The following is a 25,850-nucleotide window of genomic DNA, read 5'->3' as shown; positions in this document are numbered from 1 at the left end:
CACGTCTCCTTTTTATTCTTTCTTTTTGTCTAGCGTGCTGAATGAAGGATGTTCTCACTGTTCCCCTTATTAAACCTCTATTGTCCTATTTTTATATTTAGTTAAAATAGTCACATTGTCCAACTGCTGAATTTGTCTCTAGCAGATTTCATCAGTCGTAGCTAATTGGCTAACTAAGCAAACATTGGTGCTATAAGTTGAAAACTTTCCAGCTGACTTTAATGTTTCTAAGTATGTTCTTATATGAAAATATACACTTTGTGTCTTTATATCTTACTAAAAGACAGGCAGCAAGAAAGATTGATGTTTTAATTAACGTTAGAGCAGACAACCACACTGTTCAATTCATTTTCTAACTCTTTTGCTCTTGAATTTTTGATTGTGCAATCACTGATCTGGGGATGAGTGTAGCAAACTCAACTGGAAAATTATATTTTAGGCGTCATTGTGCACATTTTTCTTGATTTTGGTATGAACAGGAAACCAATGAAATCTTGAAATGAATGTCAAATAAAGCAGAGTTTAAACAAAGGCTCAGTGAGATATAAGAGGTTATGGATCACAGGTTAGATTCTATGTTTGTTTTTGCATTATGATTTAAAATCTGCAACCTTCTGGAAATCACAGCGTTTTCTTGCCCTGCTTCTTTCTCATATAATCGTAATGCTTCATACTCAGTCAGTTTCTGACTGCAGCGGCACCATGTGCTACCCCACTTACACACACATATATGGAAACACACACACTTTTTTTTCCTGTCTCTTGAATAGAGCCTTTGTGTTGAAACATTTATTCTAGTGCAGAGAAAGGGCAACCCCCTCTAAAGATTCACACACGCATACACATGAACACCATTCAGGGTGGTAATGTAATGATGGAGCCTCTAGAGCAGGTTTCTAATCCCCCCCTCCTCACCCCCACCCGCCAGGCTTGCAGATCCCAGAGGAACACCCAACATGGCAAAACAAACACACACCACCCCTCCATCTAATCTCCTCCCCTCTGCTGCCTCATGTCCCCCTCCAACCTAATCTTCCTCCCCGTCTCTCTCTCTCTCTGCCTGCTTTACCCATCTCTTCCAATTAATTCCTCCGTCCCTCATCCTTTTTCTCCCTCTGCTTTTTTTCCTCCCATTTTTCAATTCTGCTGAAAAGATGAGTCACTCAAAATATGACCCAGATCACAAAAATGGGTGCAGTGGTTTGTGGGTAAAGTGTCAGGCTGCAGGCAGAGCCGACTGGTCTCTCTCTCTCTCTCTCTCTCTCTCTCTCTCTCTCTCTCTCTCCCTCTCTCGCTCCCTCTCAGAACAAATGAACAAGTGAAAAGCAGAAAGGGAGAGAGGGATGGATGGGGGGAGGGTTAAGGGAAGGGGAGAGGAGTGGCTGTGTGCGAAATGGCCGCTGTCTCCACCCACATCTGAGTCCCCCTACACCTCAACAGATCCCCTTGTTACCATGGGAACACCAGCTGCATGGAAGCTGAGGGGTCTGAATCAAACAGCCAAGTGAGTGTGCAGCGTCGTCAGGGCCAGATATGTCAAAAACCTTCATTACATCTAAAATGCAGGCTGATGGAGGCCTTGTAAGGCTTGTGTGGTTTTGAGGGGGTGGAGGGTGAGGCAAGGAGCGGGGCACAGAGCTTAGGGGGGTTAGGATGAGGAGCTCTGGGGAGCAGCAGCAGGAGGAGGAGGAAGTGGGCGTCTTGCCTTTGATCATAAAAAAACCCCATCATCATTGAGGAAACAGCACGAGGCCAAGCTCTGCTGAAATACCCCAAATCTTTCTTCCTCCTCTGTTCCTCCCGTGGACTCGACTGCAGAGGATGTGTGTTTGTACTGTCCCTTCCATCTTCCATCTGACCGCCTTTCTGCCAGCTCTCCTCGCTCTAATCAAATCTACGTCCACCCATAATTTTTCAATCTCTCACGTGGCAGTGAGTCAGTGGGTCAGTGGGTCAGTCAGTAATCTCTTTAGGGGACGTGAACGAGCAACATGGGTCTGTACAGGATGAAAAGCAGGTTGACTCACTATGACAGATCAGCCATTAGAGACAGAGAGGGCACTTTTGGCATACTTTCACATCACCAAAGTACGATGGATGGATCTGTTGTGTCAGAGCAAACCCAGTGTGGACATGTCTTCACCTTAAAATTATTACAGTTGTTAGGATTCATCCTCTGGGGACAGTGAGTTGTCAGGACAATCCATCCATCCAATAGTTGCTGATATTTTATTCAAGACAAAACTGACTAACATTGCCGTCCACTGAGCCACACAACTCATCATCAGGATATCTGAAAATAGGTTATAATAATGGATTTTGGTAACATTTGGGTGCCAGACCAGCCTCAGGAAACTGATAAGGATTTTGGTGGTGATCCAGATGTTAGATTTCCACCACGAGATGCGATTATTGCTTTTCAGTCAGAAAAGTGAAGCGATGGGTGATAAAGACTGAATAATAAAACCTTGGTGGGGTGTGTGCAGAGACAGGAAATCCTTTTAACGTGGCTGGAATGATGCCTTTAGGTGCAACAGAAAGTGTGAGGATTGTTCAGCATATGTTGTTTTTTTTGTGTTCAACCAGTTCCACAGAGATAAAAAGTAGTAGTACATTTAGTTGAGAGGTAAAGTACAGACCATTGTAAGAAACATACAAATTACAAACAAGTTAAAAAATAAAATAGAAAAATTTCCATGTAGAGCATATTGTGAAGGCCAAATGACTAACAATGTAAGAGTATATTATTGTTTAACCACAGTATTCAGCAGGTATGAATCATCCTACAATGACTGTATGAGCAGCTGCACAGAGGAAACAGCTGTAAAAGCACACACTCATTAAAAATATACACTCTCATTAAATATACACACAAACAATAACAGACACAAACAACGCCAGCGGAGGTTGAGCAGCAGAAACTGTCTGGGGAGCAAATGCTGCCAGACAGCAACGGTCCTTGTGGACAGGGCACCAGAGGGCTTTTATATATATATATATATATATATATATATATATATATGTATATACACACACACACACACACACACACACACAATGTTGTCGGTCGCCAAAAATATGTGTGTAGTAGTCGTACAGTCACACCAGCTCTCACAGAAACATGAATTCAGAATAACAGGAAGCTGCAGCAGAGGTGGTATTTGACTCTCTCAGGTGTCTCAGGAGATATGCAGGTCATGTCTAGTTCATATTTTCAGGACTTCAAATCTGTTTCATAAAGCCCATTCAGAGCATCAGGTTCCCATCAGCTATTCACTGAAAGGTCTGAGCATTTGTTTTCAGTGGTCTGAATAGAGAACGGTGGCGCTGTTATTTTACTGACTGATTTACACTATTTATATATCAAGGCAGATAAGGTAAGACCAGTACAGCACATTTCACACACAATAAAGGTGCTTTACTTATTGCATGAAAGACATATGAATAACAGAGATAAAATGAAAGACCAACAGTAGAGAAACAACATATAAATTAGGTGTGGGCGTTATGATAGTTAACATTTATAATGGATCTAATCTCTTGCCATATATCGTTACACAGACTGACTCTATGTCAAACAGCACGCTAACATGCGGTTACAATACTAACATGTCAATGTTTACCATGTTCACCATCTTAGTTTAGCGTGTTAGCATGCTAACACAAACACAAAGTATAGCTGAGCCTGATCACCAAAATCAGTATGAATTCAACCTCTGTGCACCATCTGAACCAAATACCAATCCAACCAATAGTTGTTGACATAGTAAGTGCTGCAGGAACGAGTCCTAAAACCTGGAACTGGAGCATTTGAGCTCTTCCGGTTCCTTTGCCTCGAAGTCAATGGCTTTTTGGTTAAACACCTGAAATAAGGTCTGTGGTTTTCACACTTTATTCTACGACATAAAATATGTCAGTAAATACCCCCTGAATTTTGAAGAATTTAGACCTTTATTTTGTGTCTATAAAAAGGCGGTTTCTAACAAGTGATTAAGTGACCTTCAGCACGCCAAACCCGGAGACTATCTGCTCACTAGTCCGCCTTTAAAGCCTAGTTGTTGTGCTCTTGCAAACTATTCTAACTCAAACATTTCAACTTGTAGATTTTAATGACAAGATTGAATTAAAAGTTGGGTTTGGTGGTGGTGATGTTGAAGCCATGTGACTGTGTTGTAGTTTGCTTATAGCTAAACGTTACCTTTTCACTTCTGTCAATCGCATTTACATTTCAAAAATCATAAAAGTGTTGTCTGTCTGAAGATTATCTTGCTGAACACACGTTTTCTGCAATAATCTAAAATCCAATGGATCCCATTAACATTTTCTCAAATGAACCAGGGCATTGCTAACTTCCAGGCTGGACTAAAAAGACGTCGTCCCTTCAGCGCTGTATCTCTGAACAATCTCGCTCTATCGAACTGCATTTTCATGTCAGAGTGAGCGTTGAGCGAGAGAGTGTGTTTGAGTGACAGCACTGCATTGCCAGAAGTCTCCTTCATTGAGTATTATCACGTCACTTAAGCCAGTCCTTTGTTCTTTGAATTTAATGAGTCATTAACGGATAATACTCTGTAATGCTCTCCGACTGTAATCCATGACCCACACGCTCGTCTGGCGGGCCCCGGGGTGCCTTCAAGGACGGGAAAAGAATAAAACACAGCAGAATACGTTGTATTCAGAAAGAAGGGGCGATTGTTTTCAGGGATCCAGGCTCATCATAGTCTCTGTCCTCAGAGCAGCAGTGACAGTCACGGTGAAGGGTCACAGGTTGAGGTCAGGGCTTATGGAGGGTGATTACACTCAGCTGAGCAGCCATCATGTTTACAGCGGTCATGGGAGTCACACACGCAAATAAACTCCAGTGTGACCCTGTTATTACACATTAGGATCACTTTATTCAACATGAGGAGAACTACTGTAAAAACAGCAGACAGTAAAGTCAACAGCAATTCAATTCAATTTTATTTGTACAGCGCCAATTCACAACAGAAGTTATCTCAGGACACTTTTCAAATGGAGCTGGTCTAGACTGAACTCCTTACTGCAGTCTGCAGTGGTCAAGTCTGATGTCACAGTGATGTCATGTAAGGTCAGGATATCTCAGCCTTTGTTCAGTGTTTTCTTTTAGCCATTAGCTCCATATTGTCAGTCCTTCACTTTGGTCCAGGCTGATACATTTCAACAACCGCTTGATGGATTCCCATGACATTTGATACACACATTCACACACATCCCCCCTCAGGATGAATCATAGGAACTTCGGTGATCCACTGACTAATACTTCACCAAATACCTGCACCATCAGCCTCAGATGCAGTTTGTGTTTCATCATGTTAGCGTTGTCCTCATGAGCACATTAGCATGATGTTAGCATTTGGTGCTACAGCCTCACATAGACTCTATTTAATCTGTTCCTCGTCAGTCCCCAAACTTTAGGAACGTGAGACAGTAAATCTCTGGAGAACTACTTCAGGCGTAACGCTGGTGTTTGTTTTTTGACTTTGCGGCAGTTGTCTAGGTTGCCTTCTCCTATAAAACACTGACTTCTGGTGTTATTGAAAGAAACAATTGCCACTTTTCTATCAACTTTCAGTCATGAAGCTTCAGTCAAGCTACATTATTGCAGTGAACACTGTGCCAAGATTTGTTATAATATACAAATATTAAATTACACAGTCTGTATTTTGTTTCTGCTGTCTCAAAATGCCAAACGCACACAGTAATAAGCTGCTGATACTCTTATTCATATTCTTATAGACTACACGTCCTTGTGTGTCTTTGTTAAAGACAGCATACATTACTCCATTCGTAATGGCTTGGCTGGTGTTAGAAGATGCTGAATTTGATTAAAGTCTAATTCTGGCCCTCATACAAACAGTCTGTCTCATACCACCCATGACTAAAACCATTAGGACCCCAGGGCTAAAACGGGAGTTCGCTGTGCTACTTTTGTAGTCTGCATGCAGAAACAAGAGGCTGTGAGTGTGTGAGTGTGTGCGTGTAGCAAAGTGATTTGTCATACTCACAGCACACTTGGCTGAACAAAGAAGTCCCCTCTCTCAGTAACATCACAAAGCCCGGCTGTCGCTACGCCATGATTGGTGGAAAGCGCCTGCTCTGTCATGTGATTGGTGCGTAGCCCAGGGGCTCAGTTATCATGAGTCAGCCCCTTTTTTTTTTCCTTCTGCATGAAACGATGGAGGAGGGGAAGAGATTGACAAAGTGGGAGAGAGAGACAGACGGTGCAGAAAGGTAGTGAGAAGAGATTTCTTTAGGGGGAAATTTGACCTTTCTATTAAAACAAAAAGTCTTTAAAAGAGGGAAAAGTCTAAATGAAGCAGAAATGTGAACAGAAAACTTTATTAGAAAACTGTGTGGCCTCACACAATACACAAAAGATACAGAAGGGAATGCTAACTTTTTTTTTTTCAATTATGTACTCAAAAATATCTGTATAAACTGGAAATAAATTGTCTCAAGATTCTAAACTGTTCATCAGTTCAACCCCAATATTCAAACAGGAAAACATGAAAAAAAAGGAACATGTAACATGGAGATCTGCTTCATTGTTGAAGTCCAAAGTTCAGCGGGAGAAGGCAAAGTGTCCGGATGCGTCTTTCTACAGATGTACTAATCATTTCAGTGTGTTTAATTATCTGAGAATGAAACCTGCACGAGACACATGAGTTATGAAAACGGATGAAGGGAACACATAGAAAAATGTGATGCACTCTGAAAGAGATGAAAAATAAAATCAGATCTCAAAAACAGCACTGAAATGAAAAGTATGACTGTAGTGAGTGAGTGTGTGTGTGTGTGTGTGTGTGTGTGTGTGTGTGTGTGTGTGTGTCTGTGTGTGTGTGTGGTGTGTGTGTGTGTGTGTGTGTGTGTGTGTGTGTCCGAGGATGAGCTGATTGCACCAGGACTGACACACTCGTCACAGTGTGTGTGTGTTAGAAACGTCTGTAGTAGCGGTGCGGGGGTCCGTAGTGCATGGGCAGGTCCATAACGTCCATGTTGTGGTGGAGAGGGTTGACGGGAGGGTTGTGGTGATGAGGGTGGTTGTTGTTGTTGTTGTTATTGTTCAAGGGGGGCAGGTGTTGTAAAGGGGGTACGTAGGGGGCCGGGGGCAGCCGGGGAATGATCATCTGGTACATCCTGCCCTGGGGTGGAGCCGGTGGGTAGCGGGCGCGAGGAGGCACGAAGAGGGGAGCTTGTACCGCCTGTGGGTGAGGAGGGACCGGGGGGTTCGGGTTTGGTGGGTTTTCGAGGGGGGGACCCACACGTGGCCGCTTGGTGTCTGTGATGGGCTCAGGAGGAGGGCCGACCCTCTTCCCTGAATTATCTGAGAGAAAAAAAAGGGAAGTTATCGATGAAGCAGCAGCTTTATCTGATCTTCCAGTGTGATTTAATAGCATTTTGACGTGTTGTTAGACTTCCCAAGAAGTTTCAATCTAACCCGTGTACACCCCCGTCTGCTTTACAGACTTTACACAAACACATTCAGACAAACCAAACACAGGAAACACCCCTACAACTGCTGCCGGTTAATGCTGTAAACAGCCAACTTGTCTGAATAAATAATGGTCAGAAAGACAAAGAGGAAGCAGCAGAGAGGAAGAACAATGTTGCTGCAGTGCAACGTTTCCCTGCTGAAGGACATAATTCACATTCTACATCGGTCTAAATAAAACTGAGGATTTACAGGAAAGAAACACTGAGCAATAATTAATAGTTGAACAGTTGTGCTGTGGAAACTGAACAAAATGGCTCACCTGCAGATTTCTTATTCAGCTCTGCCTCTCCTTCCTTCTGGATCTCCTGAATGATTCGCTCGTCGTCTTGCTGCAGAAACACACACACAGAAGTTGTTAGTATTTTCAATAAGATGAAGACAACGACTGTTTAACTGTTTTATCAAAGTAAAATCAGCTCGAGGTGGCAGATATTTAACTTGCAATCCAACACAACACAACAGCAATACTATCTTTAACAATATTATTACCAATAATGCTACTATGAGACAGTTTCAGACAGATAACTGCTCATTTCTGCAGTTGTAGCTTGTGGTGTTGACAGAGTAAAGCGTTGCTGAGACAATCTGCAGTGGACATCTAGCTTCAGACACTTGTAGGAGAACACATAAGGCAGCCTGAGCTGACCAGTCACAGTGTATAGCTTATGGTGGTAACATACATATGGTCTTTAGATATGGTTTGACCTTGTAATGCACAACAATAATTCAAGCTTTAGCCAACACACTGCTGGTTTAGCTGCAGGTTTATTGAATCTGGAGAAAAGGCTCTCTAGAGAGGTCAGAGCTACTGTGGTGGGTGGGACTGTCGTGTTAAAGAACATGATAAAATGTCCCCTTTCACAAACCCTGCAATGGCCCTCTGGTTACCAGTGTTTATCCATTTCTTGGCAATGCCTTCCAGACTAGCTCTTGGCCAGCTCTGGTGCCTCTCTAGAGCTGCTGGAGGAGCTCCAGCTCATTAACTGCTCAGGGACTAATTGTTGCTTCTGGTTGCCAGTGATGCTGTGGCCAGGTCACTGTGGGCTAGCATGGAGTCAGATGGTCAGGGTCAAAGTGCAAGGGGGAGATAGTGACAGGCAAGAATCTGCAAAGTTAGTTAACTTCAAAAACAATAAGCTCATAGGCAAAGAACCCGTCTGAAAAAATACCGTGGGGTCTGTCCAGAGGGAGCATTTGCGGCAGTGGCGGCAGGGAGCGCCAGGAGAGCGGGCGTGCTGGCAGAAGTGGTTGTAGCCTGTGATGGGCTCTCTGCAGAGGTAGCACATGAAGCTGCCGCAGCGGCATGACATCCGGTTGCAGCCCTCCGACTTGACCAGGCCCGTCCCACACTTTACACACTTCCTCACCCGAGCTGCTGTCATACGCTCCTCACTGCAGCACAGGAAACAGGGACAGACATCAGTGAAGACAGGGAGAGACAAAAGCTTTGGTTCAGCACAAGGATGGTTTGGCCATGGGGGTTATGCAGCATGTCAGAAGGTTTGTCGGTGTATCTGTTACATGAAGCTATGTGTTTTTTACAATGCAGTATGATGATGGATCATTGATTTTATCTTCTGTTGAACTGCAGGACGGAGTCCAAGACAAATTTCCCTACGGGGACATTAAAGTATATCTTATCTTATGTTTAAACAAGGGAAATGCTAACCCTGCAACCGACTGACAACAGGAAAATACATGATAAAGGGCACCATATAATGTTATATCAGGATCACGATTTATCTGATCATGGAGAAAACACAGAGATCTTTAAAAACAAGTACAAACAGATAATAAAATATATTAAAAGATAATTCTCAATATCACAGCTCCACTCTGAAAATAGTTTGCAGATGAGCGTAGAGGTAACAAAGTCCACTGAGGCCCCAGAAGCCCAAAATCAGGACAGGGATAATGTTGCTGTTGTGATTCTTTTAGTTGTCCTGTTAAAATCATCAGGTGAGTGCTGCTCAGACCTGCTCCACTGATCTTTCTACCAGGCCACTTCCTGTCTCTTTCAGCACAAGGAAGCAAGAAGATCTGTGAACGGCTCAAAACAGGAAGTACCGCCTGTGGGTCGGCGGGGCGACGGGAAGCAGCCGGCCTCTCCACTTCCTTGAGTGTTGTCCGGGAAACTGAGCTGTTTACCCAGCATCCCCTCTGAATGAAGAGCAGGAGGGACAGTGGGAAAACAGAGATGCCCTCACAGAGACTAAATGTTCATGGGTAGAAAACGTAGAGTACTGTTTGAGTTTTACTATGTTTGAAAGAATTCCTTCTCCTGTCAACTATTAATACATAGTTGACAGGAGACTTCTGGGAACCTGCTCGTGGAACTGGTTGTAGTGTGGTTTTGATGTGAACTGTCTTAAATCAGAAAATAACCCAACAGTAGAAGATGCTAAAAAACAAAATCAATATGGTAACAAAATTCACAGGTAAGAGAGGGACTGATTGGAGAAAGGAAATGGCGTCTTATTCTGAAAGGCCTGGTGTGAGTTTCAAAAGGTGGGAAAAAGTGGTGTCATTTAAAATAAATAGATCTTAGCAACACAATTTTTAATATTTAGCATATGTGTAATGTTTATTAAGACTCCTGGACCAAAACCACAATGCTTCATATAATCCTATCATCTCATCACATCATCACGAGGAGGTAAAAGTCTGTATATGTCCCCTGCAGATGATTAACAAAGATGCCTAAGTGGTGGTGTGTTGATAAAGGAGTCTGGTAGAGTCCTGCTTTCTTCTGTGAAACCACTTACAAGAGCACCCTCATGCGGATCTCGTCCCTCTCCAGGACCTGCTCACACGTCTTCCCAACGTGCTGCTTCCACTGGACGTGGCACTTTCTACAGCTCTCCTGAAGAAAAAAGAAAAGAAGGGAATGAGACGAAAGGTCACGAGAGATTGAACAGCATGACAAAGCAAAAAAGGTGAACTGTTGCATTATAATCTCATTGAAAGTTTATTCCCTTCTAAGTTTCTTAATGTGTCATCAGGTACTAAGAGATCATCCCACATTTCCACACCACATCCATCACTGCTCCTCCTCTACCATTATTCCAGTTCCTGCTGAATAAGAGGAATCCTGCAGGCAGGATAGTCCTCTACAGTGTCTGCTCTATATGCTGCTGCTGCTGCTGCTGCTTCCACTGCAGGGACTTGGACTTGCACACACACAGCTAGGTGTGGCTCTCCCTTCAAATGTGAGTGTGTGTGTGTGTGACTGCAGCAAGAGTGTGATTTTGTTCGCCGACGACTGCTTGGTTGCCTAGAAACAGCAACTCCATCTTCCAACCTCGACATTCAGCTAAAGGACGTGTCGGGCAGACAGCATCAACACACACACACACACACACACACACACACACACACACACACACACACACACACACACACACACACACACACACACACACACACACACACTAGCTAGGGGTTGCCCCCTTTGCTAACCCTTAGCTAAGTGGTGTCACCATAAATATTTGAATCCGCTCATCTAATATTGAAGAGCGTGGCATTTGACAGCTGATGCAGCACAGTCTGACCCTCAACCTGGGAAGGAAACCCTGTATTTGTCACCGGCTAAATCCTGCGACCTCATACATACACACCCTTCAGTCACTGTGTGTGTGTGTGTGTGTGTGTGTGTGTGTGTGTGTGTGTGTGTGTGTGTAGTTTTGTTGTGCGTTTCAGCTACCACAGGCTTGTAGCTCTCACAGCATTCACTGAAACAGCTGTGTGTGTGCAAGGTCAGCCAGAGGGTGGGGAACTAGGCTAGAGACGCCAGAGTTGTCGTTGGCATTTGGAGCGGTTTGGATGGAAACACTGAAAACTCTCCAAAGTCAAATTGTGGAGCCGATTTAGTAGCTCCGAGCTAAGGAAGAGCCCTTTTCAAACACATAACAGATGAAAAGTAGACCAAATGTGTTCACATTTTTGTGGTGTTTCTGATTTATATGGGAGTGTCAAAGTGGAGAGATGCAAACAGTTGAGAAACATGGAAGTGTGTGACGAGTGGGGGGGGTTGGGCGTTATATGCAAGAGGTACAGAACTGGAATCGAGTGTCAAGAAAAAACCCAGATCACACAAAGACAGGGAGGCAGAGAGTGAGAAGGGGAGAAGGACAGGCAGAAGGCAGAGTGGTGAAAGCTCACCCCCTAGTGGTAACCTGAGACCAGGAAGTAGGACGGCATGAGGGCGAGCGGGTGAGTCTGTGTGTGTGTGTGTGTGTGTGTGTGTCTGGGACCTGTTTGAACACACCTGAGTTCTTATAGTGTGGCTAAAAATACAGCTGGTGACGTTGGAGTCAACCCTTGCACTGGGAGTGTCTTCCCCGCCCCATGGTGACTAATTTAAGTGAGTGTGGTTGTATTGTGACAAAGATACATATATACACACACACACACACACACACACACAACTTTATGATGTACAAACGGCAGCAATGTGAGCAACTTGAAGTAGCTGAACATGCACTATTTCAGTCTCTACATCCACTCGTTTACTCTTCCCATCCATCCATCCTTTCCCAACCGTCCTGTTCTAACTTGTCCTCCATCTCCATTCACTGCACTTCTTTCCCTCTGGTCCTACCCTCCCCTTCCTCCCCTACCATCCACATCCCCTCCCTGGCCAGCATCTCCTTCCTTAGTCTTCATTCATACCTTGCCTCTCCTCTTCTTTATCGCTCTCTTTTTCTATCTCTTCTCTCGTGGTGCAGGCTGCAGCAGCCCTTATAAGGCAGTGCAAGCAGCTTGCAGAGCTCCTGATTGGGGGGCCGCATCAAGCCTATGTGCGTTTGTGTGTGTGCACGAGTGTGTGTGTGTTTTTTTTGTGGGGAGGTGGCTTTTTACTGCAATCAAATCTGCAGAGCAAAAGGCAGGTAGGAAGAGTAGAGCTGCATGCCATCGCACGACAGTGTACAGCCGATGCTTCTACTGCAGAAGCAATGAGATGTGTGCAGCATGTGTGATAATGTTTGAGATGTCAACACAACACAACACAACACAACACAACACAACACAACACAACACAACACAACACAACACAAACACTCTAGTGCACAAATCCAGCTCTTGTCTGCACAGTGACAGCCTTCCAGTGGCCTACATTTCACATTCCCCCGCTTTTATGAAGTAATCATGAACAGGCCAGGAACAAGTCTGTCCAAATGTCCTCATAACCACATGTGGAATACATTAGTGTCCGCATACTGTGTGTGTGTGTGTGTGTGTGTAGGTCAGACAGAGCCAGGGGAGGGGAGCAGAAGAAAGGGAGGGGAATCTGGGTCAAACTTGATCTGAACCACATTTGAAATGGTGGAAGAAGTGTGTCCAACCAGTGAGAAACCAGTATGAGGGGAGTGGAAAGTGCAGGCAACCAATGAGGCGGTGGCGTGGGAGAAGGCGGGCGGGATTGTGGAAGTGTGTCAGTTACATAATGAAGCCCCTCCCTGCTCACAGACCGAGCAGGCTGTGCGGCCGACTGTACAACGACCGTCTGCAACCGTGCTAATGCTGATGGCTACCAGGGAGCAAGATAGCAAATGTATTTAAAAAAAACACAGCGAAGCTAGCCCGTGTAATAATTATATTTTTACTCATTCGTTTTCAAGGGGGTTTCCACCACAGAGAGGGGAAACAGAGACAACACACACCACAGCTGCGACACACACACACGCACATCCTGATTCATATACACATTTAAGAGGAAGCAAGTTGTTGTTAACTTTCTGCAGAATTTCACTTACTTAACAAAAAAAAAAGAGCATGAGCGTTGTTCCCTTCATAACTCAAACGTATCCATTTAAAAACCAGTGAGTAAAATACTGTAAACAGGTTGGTTTCTAGTAGTTGACCTAAATCATAAGTTGTCTGCAGAATACCATTCAGAAAAGGACCAGACCAAAAGATATCTGGAGCATGTCTAACTTTTTGGTGTCTTTGGGTGTGTGTATGAGCATGTAATGGGGTGCAGCTGTGCAGTCACAATGAAAGGGCAGCTACTGTGAACCTCTGGCTCCACCTACAGGTTAATGGACAGGATTGCAGGAGGAAGCAAGGACATCCATATCTGCACTTCTGCAGATATCTGCTCAGAGTTTTGTTTGATTACATTAAAGCCCTGTTGCTTTTCAGGAACTGACTGACAACTGCACCCGCTCACAATCTAGTTATTAAAGCCACTGCAAAGAATTTTTTTTTTTTAAATATAGGACTATGGTTTAGTTGGAGGAACTATGATGTTAAATGATCCTTTATAATCTGACCAGAGACGAAAGGTTCTGTGTGCTATGGAAGGATTCTGTATCATAAAATACTAACAAGGTATTTGAGCCTTTTTCAGTTGGGGCAGAAGTAGGTGCTGCCCCTCATCCTAATATCGATACTAGTGGCACCCAGTACTTCCTTATTTTGTGAATGAAGCAGTGCTCAAGTTGTACTTTCCAAGGGGTCTGTGTTTGACCAGTAATTGAGGGTCAGCCCTGCAAACACTGCCCTTGTAGTTCCTTCACTATCAGAGAGAACTGCCCCGCCTTTAAACGTGGACTTTTTTGACACTTGGAACTATCGTACAGGAACAAAATCTAATTCCCGGTTCCTCAGATCGACCACGTTTAGTTCCTCAAAAAGGTTCTTGGTCCTCTGGAAAAGTTCCTGTGGTGGAAACGCCCTATAATATAACAACTATGCAGTAATACACTACCCAGCCTGCTGAGTGTTTCTCAGTGTCTGTCCTGCTGTGAGTGCCATTTAAAGTCAGATGTATTACAGTCCCATTACTGAAAGTGGTGTTGGAGAGTATGAAATAGGGTTGTAATGTAACTAAGAACGTTTTTTTGTCCGACAATATATTTGATAAGCTGAAACTAGAAAAAATGTGTCATTTCTGCTTGATAATGATGATTAATTCCCTGTCAATCCACAGCAAATTGAGTGACTAATCATTTTCGCTTTCACAAATATGGGCTTAATATATGCTTTGAATCGAAGACAATTATGCACTTAAGACATATAAGATTATTAGGTCAGTTACTGGCAGACTTGATGTCACGGTGCCATAAGCTGAATACACACATTTATTATATCGGGTGTGTTGACTCAAACTTGTCTATCTCTGTCCGCCTATTCCGGGATAGCGTGAGTGTGTGTGTGTGTGTGTTTGAGTCACAAAGAGATTGTGGTGGTGTGGCAGGAGTGAGTGTGAGACACAAGAACAGTAACAAATCAAGACAAAAACTGATCAAGAGAAAAAAGGCAGTGTTTTTGTTTTTTTGTGGTGAGAGCGAGAATATGATTGTAAGTATGTTTGTGTGTGAATGTGTGTATGTTTCAGCCAAATAATGGAGATTTTAGACAGGAATCCATGTGACAGCCTTGGCAGACACAAAGCAAAGCCTCCCCCCTGCATTCCTGAGACAGAGGGAGGAGGCCCGGAGATAAACAGAGAGGCAGTCAGAGGTGGCGACCTCGCCAGATGGAACCGTTTCATCACGTCCATAAAACTATTCATCAATCTTTCCTCTCTCACTGATTTTGACCTCTGTCTCATGTCCAGGTTGCACTGACATGATTCATGCTGAAGTGGACGCTGCATGCAGGGCTTTGAGGTTTTACTGTCACCATGGACTAAGTTATACATGGTGTCTTCTCTTGAAGTCAAATCCCTCTTTTTGTAGAGTATGATGTAGTTCTGATATAAGTGATTACACTCAAAGATGCATGTAGTGTGCAGGAGCCAAAGTTTACCTACACTGAACTGTGAAAATATTCCTTTACTTTTAATAGTCTGTACGGGAAAGAAAGTAGCAATACAACAGCCTGGCTTATCCAGAACATCAAAGTGTTCAATGAACTAAATAAATACAGTGTAGGACTGACCTTGCGGCACCGAGGGTTGGGACAGCTAAACAGAGACATGTCTTTGTCCAGCAAGGCTGGGAAGTTGCAAAATGGACACCTGAAAAAAGGCCAGACATGAAGGAGGGTTAGGGAGTGGCGGTGAGCGGAGATGTATGATACCCCCGTATATGAGACACAGAAAACCCAGACTAAAGAATCCCACTGTGAAGAAACAAGGAGACATTATTTCAGTCCCCTTATGAGTGTACAGAGCCCTTTTAAACCATGAATTTAAATCCATCAATGCTGACTAGATTGCAAGTTCAAAGTGCATTAAAAGCCTGAGATTGACAGTTGCATGTCTGATTTGAATATTAATGTACTGAAACATTTGAAAATTAACATACTGGTTTACAGTATGAGTGACACTAAGTGTCTAGGCTGAAGGCTGTTGGTTTAGTTTATAACATTTTAAAATACTGATAAATGTCCATCGCACTTTCTTCACAACTGAGAAGGTGAACATTTGGCGTTTTGGATTAAAGGTCCAGTGTGTAGGATTTAGTGGCAATCTACCTCGCTTCACCCTCCCCTTCCAAGTGCAAAGGAGACGGTGCAGCCACTACAAAAAACAGGAACACCCCTATCAAGAGCCAGTGCTTGGTTTGTCCCTTCTGGGATACTGTAGAAACATGGTGGTTGAATATGGCGGACTACATGGAAGGTGACCAGCAGTGTCTGTGGATAGAAACGGCTCATTCTAAAGGTAACACAAAGATTCCCATATTCAGGTGATTATACACTAATGAAAACATACCTATGAATATTATATTCCATTTCTGCCAACAGAGCCTCCAAAATGTTAGACACTGGACCTTTAATTCATTATCAGCACTGTTGCCAGGTCACTTTAACAGGTTAATTTTTTGGCTCTATAAAGAATGTAAACATTATGAAACAAAACATGTGTGCAGCAATCAATAATGTAAAGAGCACACACACACACACACACACACACACACACACACACACACACACACTTACCGCACAAGTTCGTCAGCACAGGTGGCAGCGACTGCCTCCTCCGCCTGTCTCTCATAATATTTACACAGTATGTTCTCTGGTAGGACCTTCTCCAGCTCACACACTGGGTAGGAGCACGGGCAGCCCCCCTCCATGCAGCTCAGCTCCGACTGCAATGTGAACACACACACACACACAAGTAGTCACAAATGCACAGGTACGTTCACAAGCACCTGCAGCTCACTCAGTACGCAGTTACTTACTCTTATCAGATTATTGTATGTAAATGGAGGGAAATAAACAACTTACAAACACCTTTTATTATCACGCAATCTAATACAACAATGTGACAAACTACTTCCTCATAAAGATGAACCACCTCCGGAGAGATGATTTATTATGGAGCTGTTTTATTGGATTGCATTAGATTATACAGCGAACAGAGAAAACTCTGTGTATTTTGTCATGCTGTGTTTTACTACAAATCTTGTACACGTCACATTATTTGCTGGCATGTTTAATGACACAGTGTTACAGATGAATTAATGCGATTCTTTTCTTTTCTTTTCAGTGCGGTTTAAAATCAGCCTGCAGAGACTTGAAACGTGAATCATATCGACAGACTATTGACAACAATCAGCACTTTCAGCTGCATTACCATGTAATGTTAACAACAGCAGACATGGTGTACATGGTGTAAATAAGTTTCAATGTAGGTACGCACATAGATTGTATACTTCTTCCAAAGTGTGGAAGTTTTCTGCATATAATTAGCAGAACGTTATCTTAAATGTAGAAAAAGACACAAGTTGGCAGTGCAATGTCATGTCAACTAACATGTGAACTTGTAACTAAGGTAATCACATTTATTTAAAGAATTCTCCAGATCAGACAGATTTTAATACAAAGTCATTTATAGTTGCCTGGCAACATTTGAAGTTATGTCCTATTGCGTCCGTGCGTGTGTGTGTGTGTGCGTGTGTGTGTGTGTGTGTGTGTCCATACCTTTCCAGAGCCAAATACTGCCTCCTGAGCGTATTTGACCAGGCACTCTTTACAGAACAGGTGGCCATCTGAACACTGTGTCATCTTCTCGAACGCAAACTCCCCGTAGCAGCAGCCACACTCAATCAGCTGGCCGTCCTGAAGAAAGAATCACACAGACATGATTTATGTAACTCTTTTTTTTTCTTTTCAAGCAACTAATATACAATGTTTTCTACAAGTAAAATGCTTGTGAAGGACTTAGAAAACTTTACATTCAGGTGTTTGACTTTGAGGTAAATACTGGATCGATTTTAATCCGGGTCCCAACATTACTCTTTGTGTACTCAGAATAATAACGCAGCCAGTGATTCCCACAGAATGACAGTTTAGGTGTGGTTGGGAAGGAGACTTATTTCACTACTTAACTCTCTAACTGCTTTAATTACCTAGCTTTTCTCTTCTGTAACGTTACTCTTGTCCACAAAAGCCACACACACACCTACTCTGATCTGTGTCTCTCACACACACAAAGACTTGCCCAGCCCAGCCTCTCTGTTTCTCTCTGTCTGAGTCTCTGTTCATTTTCTTCAGCAATAAGTTTTACAGAGTCGCCCAAAAAGCACGACTCACGTATGGGATTTTTTTCCACTTGCAATTCAGTTTTAACATCAGCAGGTGAGCCGCGCATGGAGGAGGCTGGTTGTTAATGACGGAGCTTATCAAAGCAACTGAAAACAACGTGGCACCTAATGACATTGGCACTAGCTGATTTGTTTACTGCTGTTCACTCTTGCTTGGCCTGGTCCGCACTGGTAAAATAAACAGCATATCTGCGCCAGAGAGCGTCTCTCTCTTTGTGTGTATTTCTCTGCAGAGCAGAATGATTGTCACTACACTGCACAGGAGGGGCAGAGTGAGGACAGATTGTCCACTAGTTAATCGCAGATACTTGTACTGTGAGTGAGAGATGATTTTCTGAAGCATTGGCGCAAAACACAATGTTATTAAACTATGGCTGGGCAAATTAGACGATGGTGGGCTGTCATAGTCTAGGTAATTAATGGGAAACAGTGAATGGGAGCTATCTATAACACACATTCAGCAGCAACCATTGACTGACCAGTACTATCTTGGACAAGCCTATGAATGTGTGCCCTTTGGTAAAAACAATGTGGAGACTTTTTATCTAGTCATCAAGATGTTAATCATGTTTTGAGTAAATGTTAAATCTACCATGTAATACCTGCTGCATTTTATACCACAATATCATATACTAGAAACATTTGATATACCTAGACAAGGCTTAGTCAACTGCCCCTTTGAGATGACCACATACAGTGTGAGTCATTGTGAAGGTTACATCGGTGTGGTTGAGGTGTGTGTGGTTCCTACCTTCTTGTATTCATCCTCATTGACCTGCAGAGCCAAGAGGAAGTCCTCATGCTGGAGAGAGAGAAGGAGAAATTCAGTAACACAGGCTAAATGGTAAACAAACTGTACTGTCCCCACTGGTGTGACTGTGACACTGTGTGTGGGTGTTTGACTGATGGATTACCACCTGTGACAGCTAAAGTGTAAGTGAATCGGAATATCTCACTGGTTCTTTACATGCGCCACAAAAAAAAGAACTTTACAACATGTAATTTAAGTAAGAATAATGTGTTATAGAAGTTCGATGTTATTTAACCTTTAACACTGCACAGTTATGCGTTAACATTCTTACAAATCATTTGTGAACTCACAGGTTATTTGATATTTTATGCTTTTTTTAGCTGGTATTAAAAAATCATACTGTTATGTTCTCCAGAAAGGCAGCAGATGCTAATTGAGCAGCACTAGACTACAACTGCTTTCTGTATACATGAGTTTTTATTATTTAAGTCACCATTAAAAGTAATTTATAGTCAAGTTGAAAGAAATAAGTACATTTGCCTTTATTTGTAAAGTCTTTACACGGGGCCATAGTAATATTATGCTGATAGAAAAATTTATACTGACAGCAAAATACCCTAAACTCACTGCTCAGGAGCCTAAAACAGAATTTACTATACCTGTACATTATAATAAAGAAAGAAGGAAGTTGGTAAAAGTCTTTAGGTATAAATGTAACACTGGATGACAGACACATCATGAAACATCAAAAATATGTATCACACCTGTATGTGTGTGTGTATGTGTGTGTGTATGTGTATGTGTATGTGTATGTACCTCTGCCCATTCCTTGGCCTTCTGCTGATAGAATGTAAGCTCCTTTTGCAAAGAAGCCTCCAGATTGTTGTATGTTCTGCAGTAACGACGGTCATTCTCCAAGAAATACATCCTCTTGTCAAACTTCACTGATCCTGGTGGAAAGAGGGAACCTAATGAGTGAGACAGCACTGCAGCACCGGTTTTAAACTGAAACACTATTTCTACAACGCTGACTGAAAAGAAAAGGATCAAAATGTCCTCCCGTGATGCATCTGCAGATGTGTAGTCTTTTTAGGTTTTGCAAATTAAAGAATAGCAGCGAGGCATAATCAATAAACAATGGCTTGTATCTAAGTGTGTGTAGCAACAGAAAACCACTACATGCACTGCAGGTACTGTATGTACATGCAGGTGGGTGCAGAGATCATAGCCTAATGTGTGAGGACACAAAGAAAAGTGAAAAGGTTTCTTCACCATGCTCAAAATGGAAATCAATGTAGCAGCGCTCAGAGGAGGCTCTGCTCCGTCGTCTCTTTCCTGAGGGGTCGCCTGAATCTTGCCACTTCTTCAGAGCTTCGCATAAGGCCTGCAAGAGCCAGAGTTAGAGAGACATTTGTAAAAGAAAGAAAGAAGGAGAGAGAGAGAAAGGGGAGGGTTGTGATTACGTTCCTAAGGTGGACGGCGTACTACGAGACCACGGGTACCTTGCGTGTGATTGCATAGTGTCCCTTCAGAGCATTGAGGGCCCATTTGATGTCCTGACAACTGAGCATCCTGAAATCTGCCATGAGCAAGTCGGCAGCCTGCATCACAGCCTCCGGTCCCACTGTGCCCAGTTTGGCATAGTCAAACAGGTCCTCAGTCACCTGAAAAGACCAAGAACAGAGGCATAAACACAGCACCCTGACCCGTGAGATATCAGATCCAAAGATGGGTTTGGAGCCGTCATGAAAAAAATATTGTCTGACTGTAATTTTGACACATGAGGCTTTTTTTCTGACTGTAGGGAGGAAGAGGGAACAGCTGAATAATCAGGTTTCAAGGCAGGAGAGACTGAAGGTCTGTTAGTGCACTGCTGCGGTCTATAGCCTGACAGCATGACAGTAAGATTGTTCTTCCCTGTTCAATGCTATCGCTTGTGAGTGTATAGTAAAGTTTGCTTGGGGAAAGAACAATACAGATAAAGTCTCCTTTCCATGTGAAACAATCCCAGTGTAGATGTTTAAACATCATGCTTCCTACTGCCCTAATGTGTAATGCATTTTACAGACAGACAGACAGCCCTACCTCTGTCTGGGTGTCTCCAGACTCCAGTAGGATGCTGGTTGGAGCTGCTGTGGCTGCTGCGGTCTCCCTCCTTGGATAATCCGGGTTCTCCAACAGCAGGTTACAGATACTGGAAACACAGCAGAGGGGAGCAGCAGGTAAACAAGCTTGCATGGACAAACACGCTGTTACAATTATAGCTGTCTGCCAAAACAGAGAATAGTTAAGTGTACAAATTTGGTACTGCGCCCTATTGTATATGTGGCATTTGAGTTTACACATTTTTCTGCATTCTACATTGATTATGGCTTTGATAAATACACTAAAATAACAGTATTGTTAACAAATGACAATATGACTATCAACAGATCATTTTCACTACTTTTGTCTATTTTTGCTGAGAACTGCGCATGGAGAAACACTGAATCTCCAACCTGTTAACATTGGCACTCAAATGAAAAGACTAGACTAGATAAAAGGCTCAATTAATGAACTGTTACTCATTTAAATCCCCCAGAAACTGAATCACTCATCATAGCTCAGTATGAAGTAGTGGAGAAAAAAAAAAAGGTTGAATCTTCTTACACATTCAAGTCTTTCACATTATTCTTTTGGATCAGTTCTGCTACATAGGCTTCTTGGATATCTGGGAATAGATCCAACTGTAGAGGACACACAAAGAGTTGAACAGGCGAGATGCAGTTGGGACAGAGGAGGTGAGAAGTTACACCATAATTAAAATCATATTGATCGACTGATATTAGAGACAGTTCCAATGTATGAACCGTTTATGTGATACTCACAACACCAGTGATAAGGGTTCTAATTAGGGGCTGCTGCTCCACTCTCTCTCGGGGTGCTGAGGGACCCGGCCTTGCGTCCTCTATCTGGGGAATGTCCTCAGGTGCAGGAGGAACGGTGACCACACCGGGGGCTTGGTTAACCCTTTCTGCGTTTGGAGCTGGAGGCAGAATGAGACGAGCCTCTCCACCGTGGTGGGGGACTGAAGCTGTGGGGGCGGGAGGAGCGTGATGGTTAGCGTTCACATTAGGCACCCTGATGTTGAGGCCGCGGGCTGGCGGGACCACGCTGGAGGCGCCGGCCTGTGGCAGAGGATTGGGGACAGCCTCCCCGGGCGCCTGGCTCCCCAGGATGATCCGGTGACCTGCCTCTGGAGGTCCTAGTCTCTCTGGGGCTGCAGCTATTAGCACTGCAGGGGGTATCACCGGTATCACCTGAGGGGGCTGAGGGGCCTGGACCTGAGGCTGGGCCGGGGCCTGGGCGAGGGGCTGTGGTTCAATCTGAATGAGATTGCCCTGCATGCGATTGAGCAAGGCAGGCTGCAGCAGGGGCCTGAGCTGTAGCTGGGGTTGAGTTATTAGAGCAGAGGCTTGGATGCTCGGCTGCTGGGGAAGAACAACTAGATTCACCTCCTTTACCTGGATGAGGTGGGGCCGTAGGGTGGTCGTGGACTGGAGCTGTGTGGCTGTATTGGGCTGAGACTGCGTCTGTGTGTGAGAGTGTGCGGTTGAAGTACTGGCCTGAGGATTGTCTTGCGAATGAGTACTTGTACTAGCCTTTTCTTGAGTCTTTGTAGAAGAACTTGCAACCGCGCAAGAATAGTGTGTGGCACTGGTAGAGGTTCTCGGCTGGGGATCCACCATTACATGTGCTGAAGAGCCAGCGTGTGGCTGTATGAGTCCAGATGTGCTGGGCTGAGGCTGAAAAAGTACTTGTAAAGGTGCTCTGGATGTAGTGGCGCTAGCCTTGGCATTTGTGGAGGTAGATGGGGTTTGGGAAGAAGAAACTGCATGGAGCTCCACTTTTATATGTGCTGACGTACCGTCCTGTTGCTGTGAGTTTGTGGTAACTTTTGGCTGAGACAGTGTTTGTGAAGAAGAGCCAGGGTGTGGCTGTGTGTGTCCGGGACTGCTATACTGCACTGGTTTTCGTATGGCTGGCCTTACTGCGGAGGTGTTGGCCTTGGCATCTCTAGAGGTAGAGGGGGCAGAACCAGGGTCTCCTGTGGGAACCCCAGAAGTTGCGCTACTATGATCCACAACTTGAATTGGGTTGTGCGAGGCCCCGCTCCATTTAGCTGCTGGGCGAATCACATGTCTGCGTGCAGGAGTCGGTGGCTGCAGAAAAAAAACAGACAAATTGTTAATTGTGTTGTAACTACTGCAACTTCTGATCATAGTAGAACAAACAAAACACATGTTTACACACTAAAACTTTTACCTTTTGTGTACAAAGTAACAGGAAAAGTCCAAATAACTACAGACAATGATATATATTTAAGAACAGAGTTCATCAGTCACCTCCAGTATGCTGATGTCGTCATCATCTGCATCGTCTGGGACTAAAACTGGGCTGCCAGGTACCAGAGTCACAGGCTCCTCATCAGAGTCATCAGAAATGGTGATGAGTTCCCTCTTACGCGTACGGGAGCCTACGCAGACACAGTGTAATATCAATATTATTAATATTAGAAATATGTATGATGTGTGGATATTTATGTCTTTATGGAGAAGTAAAAAAAAAAAAAAAAAAAAAGCTTGAGCCAGTATTGAGTTTTTAAGATGAAATTATGTTGGCCAGAAACATTCTTGTTTACACCGTTTATGTTTATCTTTGTAATGGTACATTAATCCCTGTGGGGAAATGTGTCCTCTGCAATTGACCCATCCAAACTTGTTTAGGAGCAGTGGACAGCCACAGAGCAGCGCCCAGAGAACAGCTCCAGTTCTGAGGTCAGTGTCAAGGGCAAGAGTAAAGGAGACTACAGGGCCCATATAATGTGGCAGAACTTTAGAATGTAGTCTTTACACGCTTTAGTAAAACAGACAGCAATAACGGTGGTAAAATAGTAAAATAGTGTGTAAAGGTCTACCAAAGCCAGAATGTGTTATGTGATTGGTTAGTGGAGCTTTCCAGCACTCAGAAATATTCTGGTTCCTTATTTTCAAGGTACAATGTATATATGTATGTTTAATAGCCCAACTGATACAGGATTTGTAAGTCCGATATTGATATTTGTGACTTTAACAATTCCTATAATTTCGATAAGATTCCCTTAAAGTTGTTATATAACAACTGCAAAGCATACAATTCAAAACATAAAATTAGCATTCCTGCACTTAAATTTCTCAATATTAATCGGCTGACATACACAACGATATGATACATCTGCAATAAGCAATGAGATCATAGCCGATCAGACTCAGGAACTGAAAGTATATACAGTATGAGACAGGTCAGCTACAAGACTCACATTTCTAATTTCTTCCGGCGCTAACCTGAGTTTTACAGAGGTGCTGATATATTTATAGAAAATCTTTGTAGGAAAAGCAGTAAAGTCTTTACAGTAAAGTTCCTTATTTCTCACGAAGTGTTTTCATTTTCACTAAGGATGACATTCCAATATTTAACATTTAAATAAATGTGACACATCTATTTATATACGTCACGGCACACAGTAATGTTGCTTACCATTAGGAACCACAACCTTGAAACTATGTGGAGTATATACTGGTATATACTGGAAATGTTGTAATACCAGGACCAATATGACAAAGAAAGCGTGTCAGCCTCATTCAGAATCCACAGTGGCATGTGCAAATGGCAGCGTATTGTAAGATGTCATACAGTAATACAAACTAGCATTAGAATACATCACTGAGGCATATTGACCCTCTGATCTTGTGTGTGAGAGATGCACACCGCTGGTTGTACGTGTGTGTGTGTGTGTGTGTGTGTGTGTGTGTGTGTGTGAGGATACAAAAGGTGTGTCTGACCTTGGCTGCGGTGGACGTTGAAGCTTGCCAGGTGAATGACATCGTCATCGCTGCCTCCATCTGCCATTGTGAAACTACACTTGCCAGCTCCCTGAATCAGCCCAGACAGAGTCACTGCTCAATCAATACCATCTACTCCACACACACACACACACACACACACACACACACACACACACACACACACACACACACAGTTAAAGCTGGTATTCCCCTGGAACTTTAACAAATAGTTTCACTTCAAAATGTAGGACTTGTCATAACATTTACCAAACTTGAAAAGGGTTGGACTCCACCCTGGCACCATGAACAATCTCACGACACATGGTTAATAAAGAACACATTATATACTAATATCCAATGTTAGCCAAAGAGAACTTAACAAAGAGGAAGCTTATGATGAAGAGGAGAACTAAAAGCATGAAGGGCAGGATTAACATCAGCTAGCAAACTGAGAGTTCATGTGTTGATACTGGGCCAACTTGATCCCACAAGAATAAGCTGAAACATTCACTCCGTCATCTTCCCGAGCTAACCCAGCCCTAGCTGCTCTACATCTGATCAAAGTTGGCGTGAAATCAATGTAAATCTGACATGTTGTTACACAGCCAGACGCTAACACTGCGAGAGGCTGGCAGTGTTGCAATCCTGGCTATATGGACTTGCGTTGCGTTCATCACCCTGACATAAGGCTCAACGCTGTATTATTAGCTTAAAGTTGAAGATGCTGTGGCTAAAAACAAACACGTCAGGACGGCGATCGATCATTTCCGCGCAGAGAACAAACCCACTGCTCTCAGCTAAGCTAATGTTCATTAGCTTGGCTTGCTAGCTAGCTAGTGGGTTAAGTAGTTAGCTCCCTCCTGTCGGGATTCCCACCCATAACACTGCCCCGTAACAATCGCGTACAGTCTGAGATCTAGGTGTGGAAAATACATGTGCAGGTGAGAACAGTACCGCAGCTCGGTGTGGGGTCGGCAGCGTACAACGGCTCGTTGGTGGACTGACAATCCGAGAGGATCGAAACAAACTGCCAAAACAAGAACACAGCAACGTCACGCGTACAATGCCTTCCGCTACGTGCGGGCGGGCGGCGGCCCTCTGGGAAATGTAGTCCCAGAGCGTTCCAGACACTGTAGTTCCGCTCAAGGCACATACACCCAGTCCCTGGACAGCGGATAGATGCTATTTATATGTGGAAAAGCCACAAGAGGAGCAGACAG

General features: G+C 43.6%; 1 protein-coding gene across 1 annotated transcript; it reads right to left on the bottom strand.

Moving 5' to 3' along the window:
* Positions 1-6,344: 6,344 nt before the first annotated feature.
* On the bottom strand, positions 6,345-25,715 carry rnf216 (ring finger protein 216). Its single transcript, XM_051388030.1, has 17 exons — positions 25,585-25,715; positions 24,628-24,759; positions 23,152-23,282; positions 21,634-22,968; positions 21,416-21,492; positions 20,852-20,960; positions 20,269-20,430; positions 20,039-20,150; positions 19,583-19,716; positions 18,767-18,817; positions 17,393-17,530; positions 16,409-16,557; positions 15,404-15,482; positions 10,282-10,379; positions 8,686-8,908; positions 7,776-7,845; positions 6,345-7,345 (listed from the first exon to the last, which is right to left on the bottom strand). Exons 2-17 carry the CDS (start codon positions 24,692-24,694, stop codon positions 6,954-6,956), a joined length of 3,327 nt encoding a protein of 1,108 aa, XP_051243990.1. The 5' UTR covers positions 24,695-24,759; positions 25,585-25,715; the 3' UTR covers positions 6,345-6,953.
* Between the last annotated feature and the right edge of the window lie 135 nt (positions 25,716-25,850).

Source organism: Dicentrarchus labrax, unplaced genomic scaffold (assembly GCF_905237075.1).
Source record: "Dicentrarchus labrax unplaced genomic scaffold, dlabrax2021, whole genome shotgun sequence".
Taxonomy (NCBI): Eukaryota; Metazoa; Chordata; class Actinopteri; family Moronidae; genus Dicentrarchus; species Dicentrarchus labrax.
Note: the sequence above shows the minus strand (reverse complement) of the source record. Positions and strands in the feature narration are given on the sequence as shown.

Bases quoted from the DNA above. Each gene is read 5' to 3' on its own strand.
- rnf216 (XM_051388030.1), bottom strand. From the start codon at position 24,694: ATGGCAGATGGAGGCAGCGATGACGATGTCATTCACCTGGCAAGCTTC. The intron at 19,717-20,038 runs GTGAAGAAACCT...TCTTTCCACCAG, and splicing joins TGATTTCCATTTTGAGCATG to GATCAGTGAAGTTTGACAAG. The intron at 8,909-10,281 runs GTAAGTGGTTTC...CCTGTGCTGCAG, and splicing joins ATCCGCATGAGGGTGCTCTT to TGAGGAGCGTATGACAGCAG.